This window comes from Zonotrichia leucophrys, chromosome 2 (genome assembly GCF_028769735.1).
Source record: "Zonotrichia leucophrys gambelii isolate GWCS_2022_RI chromosome 2, RI_Zleu_2.0, whole genome shotgun sequence".
NCBI lineage: Eukaryota > Metazoa > Chordata > Aves > Passeriformes > Passerellidae > Zonotrichia > Zonotrichia leucophrys.
The window spans coordinates 93,935,202-93,954,885 of record NC_088171.1 but is presented as its reverse complement, the minus strand read 5'-3'; the positions used below and the strand labels follow the sequence as shown (position 1 = coordinate 93,954,885).

The window sequence follows — 19,684 nt, the reverse complement described above, 5'->3', positions numbered from 1 at the left end:
TTCTCCATGTTAATTCATAAAAAGAAAGACTAATGTGTCTTACTTGTTTGCAAGTACATATATTCACTATGTCCTTTTTTACATTTCTACATTCTTAAGCCTAATCCTAAAAGCAGGATGAAAAAGAATTCCTTCATTATTACCTCACGTGTTTTTTCCCTGGCCAGCTCTGGTTTTTTTGTTTTGTTTTTTGTTTACTAAAATATTTTGGATTTACTTAGCATATTGTCATTACAGCAGTGGGCTATTATCTCTGCTTGCATGAATACTTTGCTGCTTTCATGCAAGAGTGGACTGGCAAAAAATGCCATACAGTAGTATAAGCAAAGAGAGGAGGGAGAAAAACATTCTTTCTAAAAGAGATGCCAATAAGTTTAGCAAGGTGGAGCAGAGATAAAAAATGATGTCAATTGCATAGTAGAGGGGATTATGCTTTTTATTTGTAATTTAATGTCTGAATCTGCATATATTTAATTATTTCTATTTTTTAAATTGCATTAGAAACTTAGTGCATTATTAGATTACCACTAGCATTCTTACATTAGAACTTTTGTTCATTCTGCTGAAAACTTGCAGAACTGCTTTAACAACAAATCTCCAGTATAATAATTCTATTCTGACGTTTGCCATCAGTCTCTGTCATCCCTTGGTACATACCTGGGGATAAGCAAGGATTATGTCCTTATGAAGTACCCATTCCAAAAGCTGAAGTTTCCTGAAGTGCTGTGCTACCAAAGAATGTACTCTTATGTGATATATGAGAATATTTCTAAATTACAGTGACTGTAAGGCTGTCATTTGCTGCATTTTTATTTATAGCTAAAATGATTTAGTGTATTCTCTTTCTCTCACACTGATTTTTCTGTGCTGCTTTTCTGCCATGTTTTGTATCAGCCATGTTTTTCTTCTTTTTGATTAAGATTTAAATTATTTTGATTTCTCTGTAGGACTCTGTCACCCAGCCTTTAACGACGTCCCCTACTAATCTTTTGCAACCTGTTGATAACAAATGGAAGAATGTAAGTGTGAAGTTTTGGTCATATTTTTGTGTCAAGACTATAAATTGGAGAAACTTTACATAATTTTGTAAAATTTCTTTTACCTAGTGAAAAAGGGTGTGCTGTGATACTTTGTGATAAGTTGGATCAGCTAATATGTGAAGGGAAGCTCCTTCATGAATGCAGCTGGTTATTTAGAGGTGGAACAGATCTTGAATATTATGTTTGCTTCATTTGCCATTATGTTGCCTCATTTGTTTGCAGACTCGTGATTTTGCATGTAAGTCTCTTCAATAGCTCTTCAAAATAGAGGAAAATACTTTTCTGTATAAGAAGATCAGAGAGTAAGGATTCTTAAAAATCGTGGATTGGCCTACCCTTCTGCCTTTATTTTCCAGGGATTACCATGGTTTGGTTGGAGAGGGAAGGAGCTGTGTTCATACAGGTTGAGTTGATGGGCAGTTTTTGGTAGCAGAGGAACCATGGGGCTCAGGAGGAGCTGTGGAGCTGGGGAAGGATGATGCAGGGCTGACTTTCTAGAACTCCACAGCAAACAGTTGTGGTGTACAGGAAGGTCTGTATGTGCCTGTTCCCCTGGGAATTCTGGCAGGTTTTGTTGCAGCTATACAGCATCTTGTTTGTCAGCTGTAGGTTGCAGCGTGGTATCTTAGGGACAGACCATCTGACTTACCATCTCTTGACTTCAGTTACTGATTATTTTGCGTGGTACTCACAAAACCAGGATCTGGAAAATGTGGCAGTACAGCTTTAAAGTCTCCATAAGCAGCTCATCCATGTCTCAGACATGTGATGTGACTCTTGGGGTGTCCCGCATAAGGCCAGGAGTTGGACTCGGTGATGCTGATGAGTCCCTTCCAAAGTATTTTGTGATAATGTGATGAAGAGTGCCAGGTTTTTCCTAGTGAGAGGTCTGAGTTGGGAGCAATGGATCCCACTGCCTTCTCCTCCCAGAAGTGCCTGAAACTGCCAGGCAGCTTTGCAGCCACTCTGCCCCCAGCCTGTATCGCTGCCTGGGGTTTGTGTGACCTAAGCGCAGGACCCAGCACTTGGCCTTGTTGAGCCTCATACAACTGAACTGTTAACACAGTCTCTCCAAATCCAGGCTGATCTGTATTTCATTCTGGCAATTTTTAGGTTTTTTTCAGTTGTCTGTTTATAGTGTTCACTATTCATGAACTGTAATCAATGATACAGGAGGAATCAGAGCCATCAGAATCCTTAAAATATGCTGTGATGTGTTTATTAGTGAAGAGACTCAAGGTGTGTTAGCTGCCTTGTCCATCAGATGAAATACTTAGACATGATTTCATCTCTTCTCTTTTGAAGAAGAGGGAGAAGTCTGTCACCTTAATAGAGGAGTGGAAAAAAAAGTTTGAGGGTCATAGCTAGGCAAATTGACACTTGGAAATAAAGTATGAAATTTTAGTGAAGATAATTTACTTTTGGAGCCGCATATTGAAGTTGCATGGCAACAGAAAAAGTTAACCACAATAAACTATTTGATTTAAAGAACTGCTCTAATTTTTTAGTTACTGTGACTTGAAGGAGTAATTCACTCAGAGCAAGCACACTGTCTGTGTTACACAGCAGATCAGACAAACCAAGGGTCATCACAAGGTCCACTGTTCCAGTTCAACAACAGCGGAATTACAAAGCAGTAATAAAACACTTCATTCTTTGTGTTGTCTTTAAAATCAGATGTTCAACTAAGACCTAGAAAGAGACCTCTGAAATGTTTTATAATTAACAGTTATAAATTACCACAATTATAAACATCTATAAACGTTTCAGACCTCTGAAATGTCTTATAATTAACTCTAGAACGAAGAGTGTCTTAAGAGTAATGGTAACAAACTTCATATATGTGCATGTGTGTACATTATTGTTCAAAAAGGATAACCCTCATGAGACTGTATATAAACTGCTGCAAAATATGCAGGACACACTGGTTAAATTCACACAATGCTGTAATTTTCATAACAAAGATGATATTGAGAAGTTCCTTCATTAACAATAACATTAATTTTAATTAAGAATAATTAATTAACAATAGCATCAATTTTTCTCTTTGTAAAGCCTGGGGGAATTTCACACACTTTTAGTATAGGCACCCTGCTCTACATAAAAACCTCCTTACATTCTGTTTCCAGAAGAGAAATTGTGTCTATAAAGAGCTGTTACACTCTTCAGCAAACTGCTTTGCTTCCATTGAAGTTTGCTTCCTGTTAATGCCATTCTCACTGCAATATAATGTGTCACCCATATTGAAATGTTTATAGTGCTTTTGCTAAATTGGAATCTGAAGAGATACGGAGTCTTTTTGTGTCTCACTAGTGAGGTCAAAAAGAACTAATGGTTAAATCAGGAAAGGAACAAGTGATATTCTCACATGCATGCAAGAGAAGCAAGATAAGGATTTGGTTTTTATCGTCTTCTCATGAGAAGGCATTAAGAATAATTGATCAAATACACAGGACATAATCCGAGTCAAGATAATGTTCCTTAATATAATTCTTTATAGCCATCCTTTCTTTACTTCAGTGAGTGTTATCTTAACTGTCTAGTGTGAAGTGTTAGTATAAAGAAAATCTCAGGGAAGTTTTCAGATTAGAAGGAAATAGTACAGATGTGAAGCCTAAGATTATTGTTTGCTAAAAATAATCTGAAAGAAGATAGCCTTTGATAAATGTATGTGGTTGCACATGCGCCTTGAAGTGTTTCTTTTTAGGGAACAGAAGTGAATATTAGAAGTAAATAACCAATATGTTCTAGGATACCCAGCTATGGGGCTAGCCATTGTATAAATGCATATTTCTATTTTCTACAATAAGAAAAATATTGAAAGCAGTTGTTTCAGTAATTTTATACTTATGCAGTCTATTTGTCATAAGAAGTTTATAAATGTAGGCAAACAGGAGTCTTTATTTCTGATTTAATTTAAAATAAATGCCAAGGCTCTTTATCACTTGTTTCCTTCATCTTTTTACTGAGGTAGTCTAAGATACACAGTTTCAAATTAAAGATTGGGAAATTAGTTTTTTAACTTCAAAAATACAAATTTTTTTAGTATTTTGACAGAGTCTGATGTGCATGAAGAGATTGCTCTAGAACTAAGTGGTTTCAAGGGTTCCAAATTGAAGGGGAAAAGTTAGTTGTTTGTTCTGAAAGGTTTTGATACTGCAACACAGATAATTTAGTTAAAAAAAAAAACTCTAATGGAAGGTTGTTTTTTATGAAGGACCTACTTGAGATAAATGTGAACTTTAGAAAGATAGCCATGTCAGTTTATTTCTTTTGGGAATTACTTTTCATGTGGCTTTTACACATGGAGTTTTGTAGTTGATCCCTCCCTGTGTTTTCTAAATTGGTTGAAGGTTCAGTAGTTAACAGTAAATTTAATTCAAGCTATAAGCTTACAATTTCAAGCTTGGGAAGAACTGAAAAAAAAGGGGATATACGAAAGCAATTCTATAATGGAGCACGCAAACTTTGAATGAGGCTCTGTAAAATCATTTTGTCTTGTATAAGTTGCCATCCATCTAGTGCACCAGACATTGCAGGTAAGGGAGCTGGACAGGTGAGTTCATAACAGATACTTGAAAAATGTACCGCTGTATATTTCAGGCCACACATTTTCGGTCTCCACTTCTTCAACAGACAGAAAACCAGGTGTCTCCAGCTGCTGCTCACCAGGGTCAGCAGACTGTCACTGATGTCATTCAGCAGCTCCTTGAGTTATCAGAACCAGGTCCTGTAGAAAACAACCAGCCTCAACAACCTGGTCAACAACTCAACATTGCAGTGGGGATCAGTAGAGATATTTTGCAGGTAAGAGCTCTATGTGAGAACAGCTTTACATTTCAGTGTTCCTTTCTCATTCTTTCTTATATTTTAATGAAATTCATTCTCAATATTTTCAATTGTAACATTCCTTATGGGTTTCTAAACAATCCAGACAGAATTGTAAAGATTTATTGAATGGCTATGGACTGCACCAAGATATCTTTGTATGGCTTTAAGTGTACCTCGTATGTGGATATTTTTACTGATAACTTAAGCCTTCCTTTTTCGTGTTGGCTGGAAACAGCTTGTGACGTGTCCTTAGGTTATGCAGTGTTTAAAACATGATATCATTCAAGAGGGGAAAAATATTTTATCTGGTTAAAAAATGAGAATCTATACCTGGCCTTTACCCTGTTGTAATTAATAAGGACTATTTGAGTATTTCCTATTTGAGCAAGAATTTTTTTCCAAAGTTGGTCTGTGTTTTTCCTAAAAAACGTTCTATATTTTGTCCTTGATAATGGCAGAGGGTGATGCAGTGTAACAGAAGAAATGTAGGGTGATTAATTACTTTCTGTGCTTACTCTGCATTCTGTGCCCCAGAAGGGTGCAAACAGGATGGAGCAGGGCAGAGAACAATATTCTTTAGTGTTACTGGTAGCCTGCTAACCTGTCAGGCACATTTTCATCTCTAGACTTTTAAATACTATTTAAATTTGGGTTTGGAAGACCCAAATGTTTTATGCAGCTATGGGCAGGCTCACCCTGTTGTTAGGTGTGCTGAGTTCTCTGGTGTCTGGAATGTGATCAAGAATTGGAAAGAGTAACAACGTGATACATAATTATTTTCCTGATAGCTGTTAAAAAAAAAAAAGTTGTTGTTTCCTAAAGGGCAGCTCTAAGTGCAGAAAATCCAAGCTAAAATTTCACTGACAATCAGAAATCAATGCTCTGTAGTAGTGTATTTGTAGATTTGAAATATAGCTGAAATTTTCTGGAAAAGAGACACTTATTTCATTTAATTATATTTTCATTGTATCTTCCAAGTACTTGAGTGAGAAAAGTTGGGGATAACTGTGGAGTGTTTCTTCCTTAATCTAGAAGTTTTTTTGTTCTTTTTTTTAGCAAGCATTAGAGAACAGTGGATTGTCATCAATTCCTGTCTCTGCACATTCTACTGACTGCAGCCAGGCTAAGGCTGCTGGGGCCCAGGATCAGAGCCCAGATGTCCCGAGCCTCTCAAATCATCAGGCTGATTCTAATAGCGCTGAACAAGAGAAGGAGCAAGAGAGTACAGATAAACTGGATAAAAAGGAGAAAAAGTTCATTAAGAAAAAATCACCATTTTTGCCTGGTAATACTGCCACTGCTTTCTACTTCTTGTGCGGCAAAGACTGTAATAAATGTGGGTGTGTTTATGGCTTTAAAGGGATTTCACAAAATGTGTTGTGGATTAGTTATGAACAGTATTTGTTCTTATCTTAAATACAGTGCAAGGTATGCTTAATAATAATTATAATTTTTATTATAAAATGTATTTTCATGAAAAAATCGTGTCAGGATGGCATGGAGTTACAAGAAAAGGACAAAGTGGAGTTACAAGAGAAGGGCAAAGTATATGAATGTATTATTCTCTCCCATCATCCTTCTCTGACAAGGACTGGGTTTTCATTGTGTGTCCCAGCGTAGAGTTCTTGCGAGGACTGTTCTTCCCCTTTGGAAGTGAGGCCTTACAGAGACATAAGGGCAGGACTGCAGATCATGACCGATCTGTGTAGGGAAGGACATAGGCTGGCATTATGAATAATTCTTCATGTCACCTGTCTCTGGAATTGCAGTACTGATATGATACTGTTGCCATAAATACATGTTGTTATTCTGCCTCTGTACTCTGCTGTGTGTATGCAAGCCTGCATTTTGTTTCTGTGTGCTTAAATGCAACTTCACTTTCAAGGTTGCTTGAGCTTTTTGGCTGCCAGAAGTTGTTTGTTCCCTGTAAAGCCTTCATATTTTACAGCCAGCCTGGTATATACAGTGCTATAATGCAGCCTTTGATCTCTGTCTGTACTATCTGCATAGGCTGTACAGACAAAGCAACACTGGTGTTGCTTTTTCTTTTGCAAGGAGAAATTGATCTAAAGTAAAAACTTGTCTTCTTCAGTATACCTGTGATAAAAATTAACATTAAATTTATTCTCTGGTGTATAGTTATTTTGTTGCTTGTGTTTAACAGCAATTTTTATTTGCTGTGACCGCAAATAAAAATATAAGGTCACTGCTGTAGAGTCAAACACAACAACTTTTGGCTTTGATAAAGCAACATGACTTCAGTGTGTTGACAGGGAAAAAACCACTAGGTTTGCGTATTGAAATGAGCAAACAATTTGATATTGAACAACATACCTGGATAAAAAGCTTGGATAGGCTTTAGAGGGGTTCCTTTCATTTTTTGTTGGGGAAAAAATGTCCTGTTGCCTTAGGACAGACTTTAGGGTTCTTGGATCATAAACCAACTTTTATTTAATAAGTAGCCTTAAATTGTTAATCTATGAGAGAGACTTGTGCAGTTTTTTTTCTTTACAAGTTTACAAACTGTAATTTAAGTCTGAATTTGAAAAAGAGAGGGTCAAGCAAAGTATCTCCTCCAGTTAGGTGTTAAGTACATAAAATAATCTGGTGTGGTTGAGGATTTACAGTCATTGTTGGATAATTTTGTGTTAGAGATGTTATAAGTTAACTGGTATATTGCATTTACAACTGCATTCTACATTTCTAAGTGGTATAGAAATTGTGTTATTTGAATTTCAACAGGACTCTCTTGGGGTTTTTTTTGTCATTACAGCCCATCACCATTTTCATAAAGTAGAATATGTCTGATAGAGAAGTTAATCTTATATGAAGTGTATTGTAATGGCATCTATTTCACAAAGTGTTTTTGTGGCCTGATTGTTTCGTACAGTAGCATCAAAGTAGTGGGAGTTTTCAAGAATTGTTAGAAGGCTTAAAAAGCATTCATTTTCATATTCTTTGTTTCAGGTTCTATACGTGAAGAAAATGGAATCAGGTGGCATGTTTGTCCATATTGCTCTAAAGAATTTAAAAAACCAAGCGATTTAGTGCGCCACATTCGCATTCACACCCACGAGAAGCCATACAAGTGTCCCCAGTGCTTCCGCGCCTTTGCCGTGAAGAGCACTCTAACAGCACACATAAAAACACACACTGGCATTAAAGCTTTCAAGTGCCAATTTTGTATGAAAAGCTTTTCCACCTCAGGGAGTTTAAAAGTTCACATTCGCCTGCATACAGGTAAGGCCTTGAGACGGCTTTGTGTATTCTATGACGTGGGTGGGACCTTGAATGAGTAAAGACTGTGAAATGTGTAAGTCGTAGACATGTCTGCCACGTCATTGTTAACATCAGTCAGGGACTGTATCATTTTTGTGTTGTACATGATGAGTGTCATTTTTTGTCATAACTTTCTAGTGTTTCATGGCTTTGAAACTTGGGGCTCTTACAAAAAACATTGACATTTAATTTTCTGATTATGAGTCAGCTGTTGTTCCTTCCTAGTTACCACTGTTCTGAATTGTGCTTTCTGAAGAGTCATACTCTTGCAATTTGAGTTCTGATTTTACTTATCCCCAGTCATCTCTAATATTTGCTCTTGATCTTCCCTCCTCCTCCTCCCCACACTTTTTTATAATTTTACTGTAACACTCAGGGCTGGTTGCTTCCCATTTTCTCTTGTGCTTTACAGTTTGCGTCATGTTTTCACCAGCTTACCTTTTTTCAGCATCTTATAGTTAATATCCTAGAACTCCTCAGATCGTATGGTCTTTGTTTACATATGATGTCTTCAGAATGTTTTTATGTGATTGAACTATCCTTTCCATAAAGAGCAATGAATTTTCTGCTTTTGGTAGGTTACCTGGTTGTTTTCTTTGTTTGTTCATTCAGGTAAATAAAGTTTCAGCAAGATAAATGTGCTGCTCTTCCCTTTAGTGCCTGTTTATATAATTGCCTTCTGCAGAAGTATCATTTATTAGCTTAGGTGCATTTGGGATCCAACATGCTTTATAGTTTGATGTATTTCATCCATGAAATATCAATGTTGGTTCATCTGCAGAAAGTCTTCCACTTATTTTTTTTGTAAACTTGTAAGCCGGTATTTTTTTTCTGTTAAATTCAGGCTTCCTTCATACAAGCATTCAGATTAATTCAGAGTGGCAGAAGCACTAGGTGACTTGGAAAACAGGTAGTCCAGTGTTTATGGAGCTGCTATGTACTTTCAGACAATGTTTCATTTATTGCGTTGTGACGAATGGTTCATTCTTCTATATTTTTTCTGCCTGTGATTGAACTTGATAAAAGCTGTCTTCATAATACCCAGTCGTGTTTCCTAGCCTTTAAAGTCCAAGATTTCCCCTTGAACAAAACCAGAAAGTTGTTCAGCCTTGCCTGTCTTTTACTTACCAAGTTCTCTAGGAAATCTCTCTCAAGGAGATACTTCTACTGGATTTTGCATTAAAAAAGTCTTTCTTTAATGCTTTTGTTGGCATGCTTTTTTGACTGCCATCAAACAGAGTTGATGTTTTCAGAGACGGATCTGGAATTTTTTTGACTTTGTTACATCCCTGTTCCCTCTCTTTTATCCTGTTATATAACATACTTGCCTGTGTTTGCTGATTCCTTTTTGTCACATTTTTTTTAAATTTTGTTTTGGAAGGACTTACCCTGCCATGTGCAATTCTTAGGACAGCTTCTGAAGCACTTGAAATTTGCTGTCACTTTTGCATCATCCGGTTTCTTGATAACAAATTTGCTTCAAATGATGTGTTTCAGTCAATTAGCCATTCAGCAGATTAGTTGTTATTTTCATTGAGTTTTATGCATCTATTTTGAAAACCTGTGTTACAATAAACACTATGAGAGAAAGCAAAAAGAAAATTACAGGAAAGAGAATCAGTATTCTAAAGTTGCAGTTCTAGGTTGATGGAAATAAAATTTTAAGCTAATTTTTTTTTTTTATCTTTTGCAGGTGTTAGGCCTTTTGCTTGTCCTCACTGTGACAAGAAGTTCAGAACATCGGGCCATCGGAAAACTCACATCACTTCACATTTCAAACACACAGAGCTAAGAAAGCTGAGACATCAACGTAAACCCACAAAAGTTCGAGTAGGAAAGTCAAGTGGTCCAGTACCAGACATCCCTTTGCAAGAGCCCATACTCATAACTGATTTAGGTAAAGAGCGACTAAATCCATGCTCTCTTGAGATTTGGGTTTCAATGGAATATAAAGGCTGCATTTTAATCAATCAAAAGCATTCAGAGCTCACTTGTAAAGATGCTTGTTGAAATAAGTAATCAAAAACTTTAGCAAAGTGCCATATTTTATAGTTTGCTTGCACTAGAATTAATAAGAAGGGTGTTTTTTATTTACAGTTAAACTGTATAATCCTTACCAGTAAGAAGCTATGTGCATTTTTATATTAGTTTTATTTGAATATTGCTAGACTGTTGGTATAGAGGAGATGAGAGTTCATGACCAAAAGTCTTCTCAAGATGATCATGTCTCAATCAACATTTGTAATAAAGATTACAGATAATAATGAGTCAGTCTGTTACATGTTTTTAAAGTATTTGTTTTAATTATGATCTCAACTGAATTAGTAGTAATCATTCATGGTCGTATCTCAGAAAAAGGCAGCTTTAATTCTGGAGCCTGCTTGGGAGAACTCATCCAGTTATTATAACTCTGTTGTATAAATATTGTCACAAGATAATGTTAAACTGCTTTTTGGAAGAAGTTGTACAAAGCAATATGTAGTTGTCCAGTAGAGGTCAGTGTAGTGGGTGAGACGTTTACTCTTTGTTGTTTCATTGAACAGTCTGCTAATGCTAACCCCTGGCTTATCTATCACACAGTCATTTTCATGGTGGAATCTTACATTGGTAATACCTTTATCTTATATCGATACAATTTTTTATCACTCTTTAAACATCCTTTTGCGTTCACTGCATCCAGGAGTTACTGAAAGCAAGAGTAGCAGTTATTTTGATATCATATAGAAGAAACTTAAATTTTTGGGGTGCAAACAAAACTTAGCTGACAGCTCTAGACAGATCACGCAGTATTTCTTTCTTGAGTGAACCCCAGAAACAAGTATAATCCCATTTCTCAGTTCTGAAGAGAATCTCCCCTTCAACACAATTAAGATCTGCACCATCAAAGTCTGATTTTTGGAAAAATATTAATATTAACAAGAAATACTATAGAAGATGTTTCCTATGGATGCTGATAACACATGAACTCTGCTGATATTAGAATGTTCAATGTAAAAATAAGTTCTACTGTTTATCTAGAAGGTGTGTCATGTTTTTTACACCCCCTGACAGTATTTCCACATTTTTACTCCTTCCCCCCCACAAGAAGAATCATAGTTCTTTTAGAGATGTCAAGAATGTAATAATGTTACTTTGTAATAGTGTTAATCTTTGAGTGGCACTTCTGTTGACATATATTTTGCTTTCTATAGTAGTCTTAATTTTTCTAAAAGTCTATTAAAAAAAGTCTGCAAATTGTTCTCTGTTTCAGTGCTTTTCCCAAAAGATGTATTAAATATTTGTCAAGTTGTATACCTGATATTACTTGATATAAATGGATTAAATATCATTTGCTAAGGTCGAGGTTGGAAGGAGAAGATATTATTGGATCAGCAATGAATTCATAGCTATCAGCTTTAGACAAAGTTAATGCTCATTTTAGACAAGGCTGCTACTGTAGTGAGGTGGACCTGTGGATAAAAGAACTTACCATTAAAATACCACATACAGTATAATGTCTGTAATGCTGTATGTATGCATAATTTTAAGTAAATGCTGAAAACATGCACATTTTCTTTATATTTTTGGATACTACAAGTTTAGTCATACTTTCTTTTCAAATACTAGCTCTTCAGACTATTGCATCTTTGGAATAACTTTACCAATCAATTTTTCCTATTTGTGTGTTTATGTATGCAGGTCTTATCCAGCCAATCCCGAGGAATAGCCAGGTCTTCCAAAACTATTTTAACAATAATTTTGTGAATAATGCAGAGAGACCATACAAATGCTACTATTGCCATCGAGCCTATAAAAAATCCTGTCATCTTAAACAGCACATCAGGTAAAATAAGCACAATCAAGAAAGGAAATGTATGCCATATCAAATTTGTGGAAAGACATTACATTTATATAAGTATTCACTGAGAAGATTTTTTTTTTAACATCTCTTAAACACAGAACCAGTGATAATTGATTTTTTTTGTTGTTGTTGAGTTGGAGGAGACTTTGGACTAACTCATGGCTATTTGCAGTACAAGTTATTGTGTTCATTGTGGAGTTTAGTTTACTGACACTTGGATTCTTTCTTCCAAAACTGTGTATAGAAAATAAAAAGCATTGTTTGTGAATTCTTGTGGTAATTTTGTAATTGCATACTCCAGATTGCCTGCTTTGTATGTAACTCCTATTTTTTGAGATGGAAATTTGCCTTTTGTTCTGTATAGAAAACCTAAAAGAATTGGAGCTTACATTGTAATTGATTAAATATTGCTGGGGATCATTTTGTTCCTTGAAGCTCAGTTCAATGTCTGTGTAGTCAGTGCTTGTTAGAACCACAGTCATGGAGTCACAGAAAGATTTAGGCTGTAGAAGAACCAATGGAGGTAACTAATCTAGTCTTGTTTTGAGAAGATAGCTTCAAAGTTAGACCGGGTTGTGTTTTTACAGGCAATTAGATTTAACATTTAGTCAAGGTATGAAACAGTGCTCTCTGACTTAAAAACTATAAACAACTAGAAGAAGAAATATGAAAAAGCCCCACCAAAGATGGTTGCTGGAATTTAAGGGCAGAGTCCATACGAGCAGGTGGCAATCTGCTTTTTTCTGCAGTGTAAGCTCTGTACTGCTTTCTCACTCTCTCTAGCTCAGATCATGATGAGCTCCTTATACTCTCTTTAAAAATCAAGTTCTGTATTTTTAAGTTCTCACATTGCCTTGAAACAGTTCTTGGGTTTTATATGCTGTCTTAACAGGAGGAAGGGAATCTTTACAATATCCCATATTTTCTTTTGTAATATCCTACCTAGATTTCTCCTTGTCTTCTGTAGACACATTCCAGATGGATTGATTTAAATGAAAATAATTTTGAATTATACTGAAAATGCAAAAATAGGATGTGGGTATGAATCACCTGCTGCTGTGTTTCTTATCTTTGAACTGAGTACTGAATGAAGCCTGGCTTTGTTTAAGTCGTGGAGGAATTAGAAACTTTTTCTTGTCACATGTTTGCTCTTTGTAAATTGGCATTGCTATTATTAAATTGCTTTGCTTGGTAATTTTGTGGACAGTGTGTCCTCATGGAGTAGTGCTGATCATTGCTTACAAAGCTTGTTTCCCTCTCTGAAAAAGAGGGAAACTTGTAGTAGGGGTATTTTAAAATCAGTAGAGCAGTGATTGTGAATAGTGTGTCAAATAATCCCCCAAGCACACCAAGGAAGGTCAGGATACCCTACTGCTAATTATTATTATGTGTATTGGTAGCAAAAGAGTAATCTTAATGTCTGTCATGTACTTTGTTATGGTCTCTGATGTGGTGGTTGTAGACTTCGAAGGTTACTGTAATCATAAGCTGTCCCTTACTTTTTCTGATTTTACTAAGCCTTGCTTCTTTTACCTTCCATTTCCTAACATTCCCATTGCCTTCTTTCTAACTCTCTCCTGGGATGCTACAGTTGTAACCCTTGAAATTCTTGTTGCATTCCATTTCATTTCCTAACTTTTCCTTCTGTCTGTTTTGTATCTCAGTGTAGTCCTAAAGGGAAACTCCTCCAGCACCTTTGGGAGGAAGGATATAATGAGTGCTATGTACTGTGATAAACGACAAGCTTTCCCCACTTGAATATTTTTTTCACATAGCATTTTGAGAGACAGATTTTGCCTTGTTTGGGAGGTATTCGGGATGGACGCAGTTCTTTTCCCAAGAGTTTTGTTGTTAAGTGTAGTGGTAGTATGTATAAGGAGAACCATGTCTTTTCCTCCAAACTTCTGTGGACAGTTTGTTAGGTGAATTGAGGAAAATACATGTGAGTGATAATATACTAGTCTTAAGAACTACTCCACCATCTGGAATGGATAAATTAAACCCAAATACTGTGATGGAGACAAAGTACAATCTGAAAAGAAGGTTGGACTGCACAACATAACTAAAACTACTCAGATAGTATTGTTTTTAGCCCTGCCAGGTTGTTTATAACTTAATAAAGTTTAATTTCTGGATTTTCCTAGTTGAGGCCTCTTCCATCCACACAGCTGTCACATCAGTTTGGTTTATTTCACTCGTTTTAAAATTGAGTCCTTTAATAACTTTGTAAATCAAACGTTTAAATCTATTTTAACTTCTGCTTTCTCTTAAAAAGGTCTCATACAGGTGAAAAGCCATTTAAGTGCTCTCAGTGTGGAAGAGGTTTTGTGTCAGCTGGAGTTCTGAAAGCACATATTAGAACACACACTGGATTGAAAGCTTTCAAGTGCGTTGTGTGCAACGGGGCCTTCACTACTGGTGGCAGCCTGAGGCGACACATGGGGATCCATAATGACCTTCGACCATACATGTGTCCCTACTGTCAAAAAACATTCAAAACATCACTCAACTGTAAAAAACACATGAAGACTCATAGGTATGCTTGCAATTTTTGTTTAAGTCTTCCAGTGTAATTCAGCAGTCATTCCTTAAAGATGCTTGGAAAGGCATCTTTGCTGTGTAGCAGCTGTATATGTTTGAATAAGGATTTTTATTTATGGGTAGCAAGCCTTAGGTACCTTTGCAGGTATAGTAAATTGTGGTGTACAGTAAAAATAAAAAATTATTCATATAAATAGGATAAATGTCTAACTGAAACTGTAAAGACTTTCTCACCTTACTTTGTAGATATGAACTTGCACAGCAACTTCAGCAGAATCAGCAGTCTTCTTCAATAGATGATTCTGCAGTACATCAGCAGAGCGTTCATGTTTCTACACAAATGCAGGTGGAGATTCAAAGTGATGAGCTACAGCAGTCAGAAACTGTTGCAACAGATCAGCAGGCTATTTTAGAGTTAGACCAGCAGCCAGTAGTAGGCACAGAAGAAACAGCACTAGAACAAGAATTGGCTGATCAGCCTTTAGAGCAAGATGAGGGTGAGTATTTGAAATATGATAAGGTTTATAATGAGGTAAGTTTACAATTTCTCAAATAATTGCTTCTTGACAGGAGCTACAAAAATACATGAAATAAAGGCTACTTACTAGCTACTTAAAATATATAGTACAGTTTCATTCATTGGTGTTTACATTTACTATTAAAGTATAAAATTATTAGGATTTGCACTCTTTAGTTTTTGCAAGCAAAACTACTAAAAAAATATAGAAAAAAATGATCCATCCACAAAACCTTACTGTGTCAGTTCTCTGATTATTAAAAGGCACTGCCTTATAGTCTATTTAGAAAGTAATACCTGTGGTTTGAGGTGAACGTTCCATGTTCTAATAGTGGAACAAAGTATCTTGGTTTTGCTTTGCTCTTTTTTCATGGTGCAATGAGTTATCAGGTACAACAGGGGAATATTAATAAAATGTACTATAAACAAAGATTTAAGTACCTGTTTAGATAATAATTGTTTGGTTTCTTTTTAATGCGAAAATTTGGATGACTGTAAAATATGGGGATTTTAACACAACTGAAATATACATTTAATTACATCTTTTTTTCTTTCATTCCCCCTTTTCCCTCTCCTTCCTTTCCCCATTTCAGATAGATTTGTGACATCCCAGCATGCTTTACAGGAAAACATCACTCAGTTTGAACAACAGACTATAACTCAGCAGCCATTTGATCAACAGAGCTTATCACAAGGTTAGTAATAAATAAAGGAGGTAAAAAGTAGTTTTATAAATCTGGCTTTACTAGCTATGATAAACATTTTTAAAGTGGGCGTCTGCAGTTAAAGTAACTGCAATGCAGAGAACTTGAAAAAAAAATTACCATTCTGAAGCTATACTTGGTAGAATATTATGAATACTTAATTTTTTTTTTGCTTTTGTGAGCCGATGTATAGTCATTACAGTATGGGTTTTATAGTCAAGCATGTAATATTCTTTCCTTGATTGTGTTTGAACTTGCTGTGGCAGTAGGCAGTTTGCACAGGTTTCTCCCTTGGTATACATGCTCATAACCTGAGATAATCAGAAACACAGCCTTAAGATTTGAGTGAGTAGCTACTGGGATTCATTTTTGGAAAAAGACAATGCAAAATATAGTCACATAAAAATCATATTTTCACCTATGCACAATGGTTTCTTTTTATATTACATAGAGCAATGAAACTAGCGAACTAAGAGATTGTAAGCACTTGGAAACTATTTTTCCCCCTAAAATACAGAGAAATATATGTACGTGTGTGTAGCCTGCAAATAGTAAAGAAATGACTGTCTTTTTTTGCTTTTCACAGCTGAATTTCTTGAATTGTTATATAATATGAAGCTACTAATTTTGTTTTGGGGTTTGCTTGGTGGTTGTTTTGGGTTTTCTGGCAGGGGGGCTGTTGCTGAGGTGGGGAATGTTCAAGGGGTTTTCATTTGTTTTGATTTGGAAACATCGCTGGCTTATCCCTTGATCTCCTTGTTTCTGACTCCAGGAAATAACTTTCTGTAGCTGATAACCAGTAATTGGTATTCTATGTGCACAAACTTCTCTGCTCTTAGTTTCATTCCTTTTTAATTGTATAGTATCATTTGTAAAAACTTAATTGACTGTGGAGAGTTGTATCACACTGTGAAGAAATAGTATAATTTGCCAATTTTAATTCTCTAGGTTGTGCTGGTTTGTGTGTTAAGAAAAGAAAATTAAAGTCTCCACCTTTATTAAACAAGACTGATCCAGATCCTCTTAAAATACTATGATTATTTTCATTGGTTGACTTTTACAGTTTTTCAAATGAATGAGAAGACACTATGGGAAAAAAAGCAGCCTTTTGTTCCACATTATTCTGAAGAGTGGTGGTGATTTGTATTTGGTATTTTTTAGTAGCTCCTTAGAATTTATAAACCCAATAAGTGACTCTTGTTTTATCATCTTATTTAAGCTTCAGTTTCTGTGTATCTTCTGTGTTATGTAAATATCAAATGATTTCTTGGGGAGGGGAAAGACTTCTAGAACCCACAAACCAATTCTTTCATCATCAGAAATCTAGATTGATCATCAATATGTTGTAAAATTGGTTCAGAGAAGCAGAACATGTGTGGTGTGGGTATTTTAAAGTCTCATTTGTATAAGACGTCTCCTATTCTACTTGGAATCTCATCCACAGATTCCCAACTCTTTGAAGTTTCCTTGAAGATCCTGGAGCCCTTCAAAATTTTTGAATTTCAGGTAGGTAAGCATTTGCGCGGATGCATGCGTTAAATTGGTCGACCCTCTCCCTATGTCTGCATCTGTGCTTCATGCTCCTGATTCCTTCTTCCTATCAGCTAGGCAGAACATTCAAGCTTAAAACACTGTCTTTTTTTATTCTTTATATTTATAGGGCTGTATTCTTGATTAAATATTTTGATTCAGTGTTTATTAATAAAATTATATAGGAGTTTAAAAAAAAACGTCTTTGGAAGGTTGTTTGATTTTTCTTTTTCTTTTTTTGAGGGAAAAACCCCAACTTTGCATTTTAGACAGATGAGGGTAATCTCTAGGTCTGCATAGACCTGGCAGAACTTTATTTCTTCTTTCAGGTTTGTTCATAATACTTCTGTTGAATTTCTTGTTTATTCAGATAGCTTATTTTCTTCATATGTTCAGACATGTAAAGAAGTGCAGATCCTATGAGGGTGCTACAGTATCAAGTGATGAATTTGAGCTAGATTTGGAGGCTGAGGACAAGGACTTAAGTTCTTTGTAGTGTATTCATCTTCATTTGAAGACTTTTCAGTGAAGTCAGAACAAAAAATGTGTCTTTTATCTGAAACTGTCTTTGGGTTACCTGTCAGCAAATGTGTTTTCATATAAATGATACCACCTTTACTTCCTTTAAAAGTGTCCCAGTAAGCATGGTTGAATGATAATTCAAATAGTGGTGATAGGCAATTGATCTTGAAAAATCAGAAGTCCAAATGCTGTTAGTTCTGTAGCCCATACAAACATACCCGTACCACCAGAATGCTATTTGCTTTCCTAAGAAGCTGCTCTGAAATCTCAGGACTTAGAATACTGATCTTTCAGTTTACACCTATTTGCAGTCAGTACTGTCCAGCTGGTTGCCTTTGCCTAAGAAGCAAACCTGCAGAGCAAGTAATTGATAGTCACTGATCCCTACTGAGATGCACATATTCGTGTCAGTGTTTATAGTGTTAGTTTAGATCTGTCAGTAAAGGTGTGAAATTTCTTCTGAATTAAATATTGTATTTACTACAAACTATCATAGTGTTGTTTTCTCATTCTCACAGGCAAGACACATCTTTCTATGAGTAAAATTATTTCCAGAGTATTCTGTTTTTTGCTATGTTTTGTTAATATTGAAGATAAAAGGTTGGATGATGTCCTAAAGCCGAAAAAATCCCAAGCTACACAAGTGATTACTTGTATTGAAAAACACCAAATCCAATTCCAAATTTAGAAGAACTTTGTAGTAAGAGGCTGCCCTTATTGTACAGAGCTTAAGGTACTCTCTGTTCCTTTAAGATTGATCGAAAGCTTCTGGGAATCAACATACTGTGATGAAAACAAGAGCAGAAAATAAAGGTTGTGAAATTTCTTTCTCAGACTGAATGTCTGGGTTCTGGTGCTTGGTGGTATGGGGTTTTTTAGTGCTGTTCTGTAGAAATAATATGGCAGTAGCAAATGCTTTTAGAATGCTCAAAACTGTCAGATCTTTATTAAATTTTGTGAGGAAATTGATCCTTATGCTAGGAGTTGAGCAAAATGGGGATGCATCGTGTATATTCTTGTTACAGCTTTGGTTTGTATTTATTCCCAAGCTACTTTCAGAAGTATCATTTCTTTCTTCAGTTTGGTCTCAAATCTCAAGTACCTCTACATTCAGTGCTCTTCTTGGGCATTTTTTATGATCCTGGGAAATTTTTCAAAATCTCAGTAATTCATTCAAACATAGTGAAATGAAATAGGTCATAGTACAGTAAATCCTTTTTTTCTTCTTAGCTAATAAAATGCACCTACTGATTAAAAAAGAAATTTCAGGTTTTTACATAGTATATTTAGTAGGATTTTTTTATATAGGGCATGTAAGTAACATCACTTTGCTTCAGTTTCTTGAGTCTTTTTTTTTTGTATTCTCATCCTATGTAATGGGAACGTCATTTTTCTATAAAGATACTTCTATAATTAATTTGAGAAGTAGAAATTAGCAGCCCTCTTATCAATGCCGAAGGTTTCATGCCATAGCTTTCTTCAGGCTACTTTTTTGTCATTTCACAAAAGCCAGTTGAGGTACAAAGTCCAGCTTTTAGGATTCTTGTGGTACTTCTAGGAGAGAGAATGCGAGTTTCAGCATTAAGTTTGGTGACTAGGTATGACCTGATTAATAATTCTTTCAAGGTTTATTTACATTTGTGAGTTTTCATTCTATGATGGAAGCAGTAGCATACAAATAGGGATTTTTTTCTCTACTGATTACAATATTCTTCTGCTGTAGAAAGTGTCTTTTGGGAACATTTCTGCTTAAACTCAGCAGATCCAGGTTTTTGTTTTACTGTTGCTCAAAAACATTCTTTAAGCATTGCTTTTTGGCCTTTGATGCTGTGGTCATCTGATGTGGGTTTGTTTCTACCCTGTGTTCATAATCTTCACC

The 19,684-nt window shown here is 35.7% G+C and overlaps 1 protein-coding gene across 5 annotated transcripts in view; it reads left to right on the top strand.

The window, feature by feature from the left end:
- Nucleotides 1–19,684, top strand: part of ZNF236 (zinc finger protein 236) — a 73,789-nt gene that overhangs the window by 25,033 nt on the left and 29,072 nt on the right. For 4 of the 5 annotated variants that reach the window (XM_064705727.1, XM_064705728.1, XM_064705730.1 and 1 more), the window contains exons 8-16: nt 948–1,019; nt 4,644–4,847; nt 5,928–6,156; nt 7,839–8,111; nt 9,844–10,047; nt 11,829–11,973; nt 14,267–14,527; nt 14,779–15,029; nt 15,643–15,744. In XM_064705727.1, the coding sequence (XP_064561797.1) occupies nt 948–1,019; nt 4,644–4,847; nt 5,928–6,156; nt 7,839–8,111; nt 9,844–10,047; nt 11,829–11,973; nt 14,267–14,527; nt 14,779–15,029; nt 15,643–15,744 (1,741 nt within the window). The remainder of the gene's footprint in view (nt 1–947; nt 1,020–4,643; nt 4,848–5,927; nt 6,157–7,838; nt 8,112–9,843; nt 10,048–11,828; nt 11,974–14,266; nt 14,528–14,778; nt 15,030–15,642; nt 15,745–19,684) is intronic. The other variant, XM_064705729.1, reaches the window with a different exon arrangement.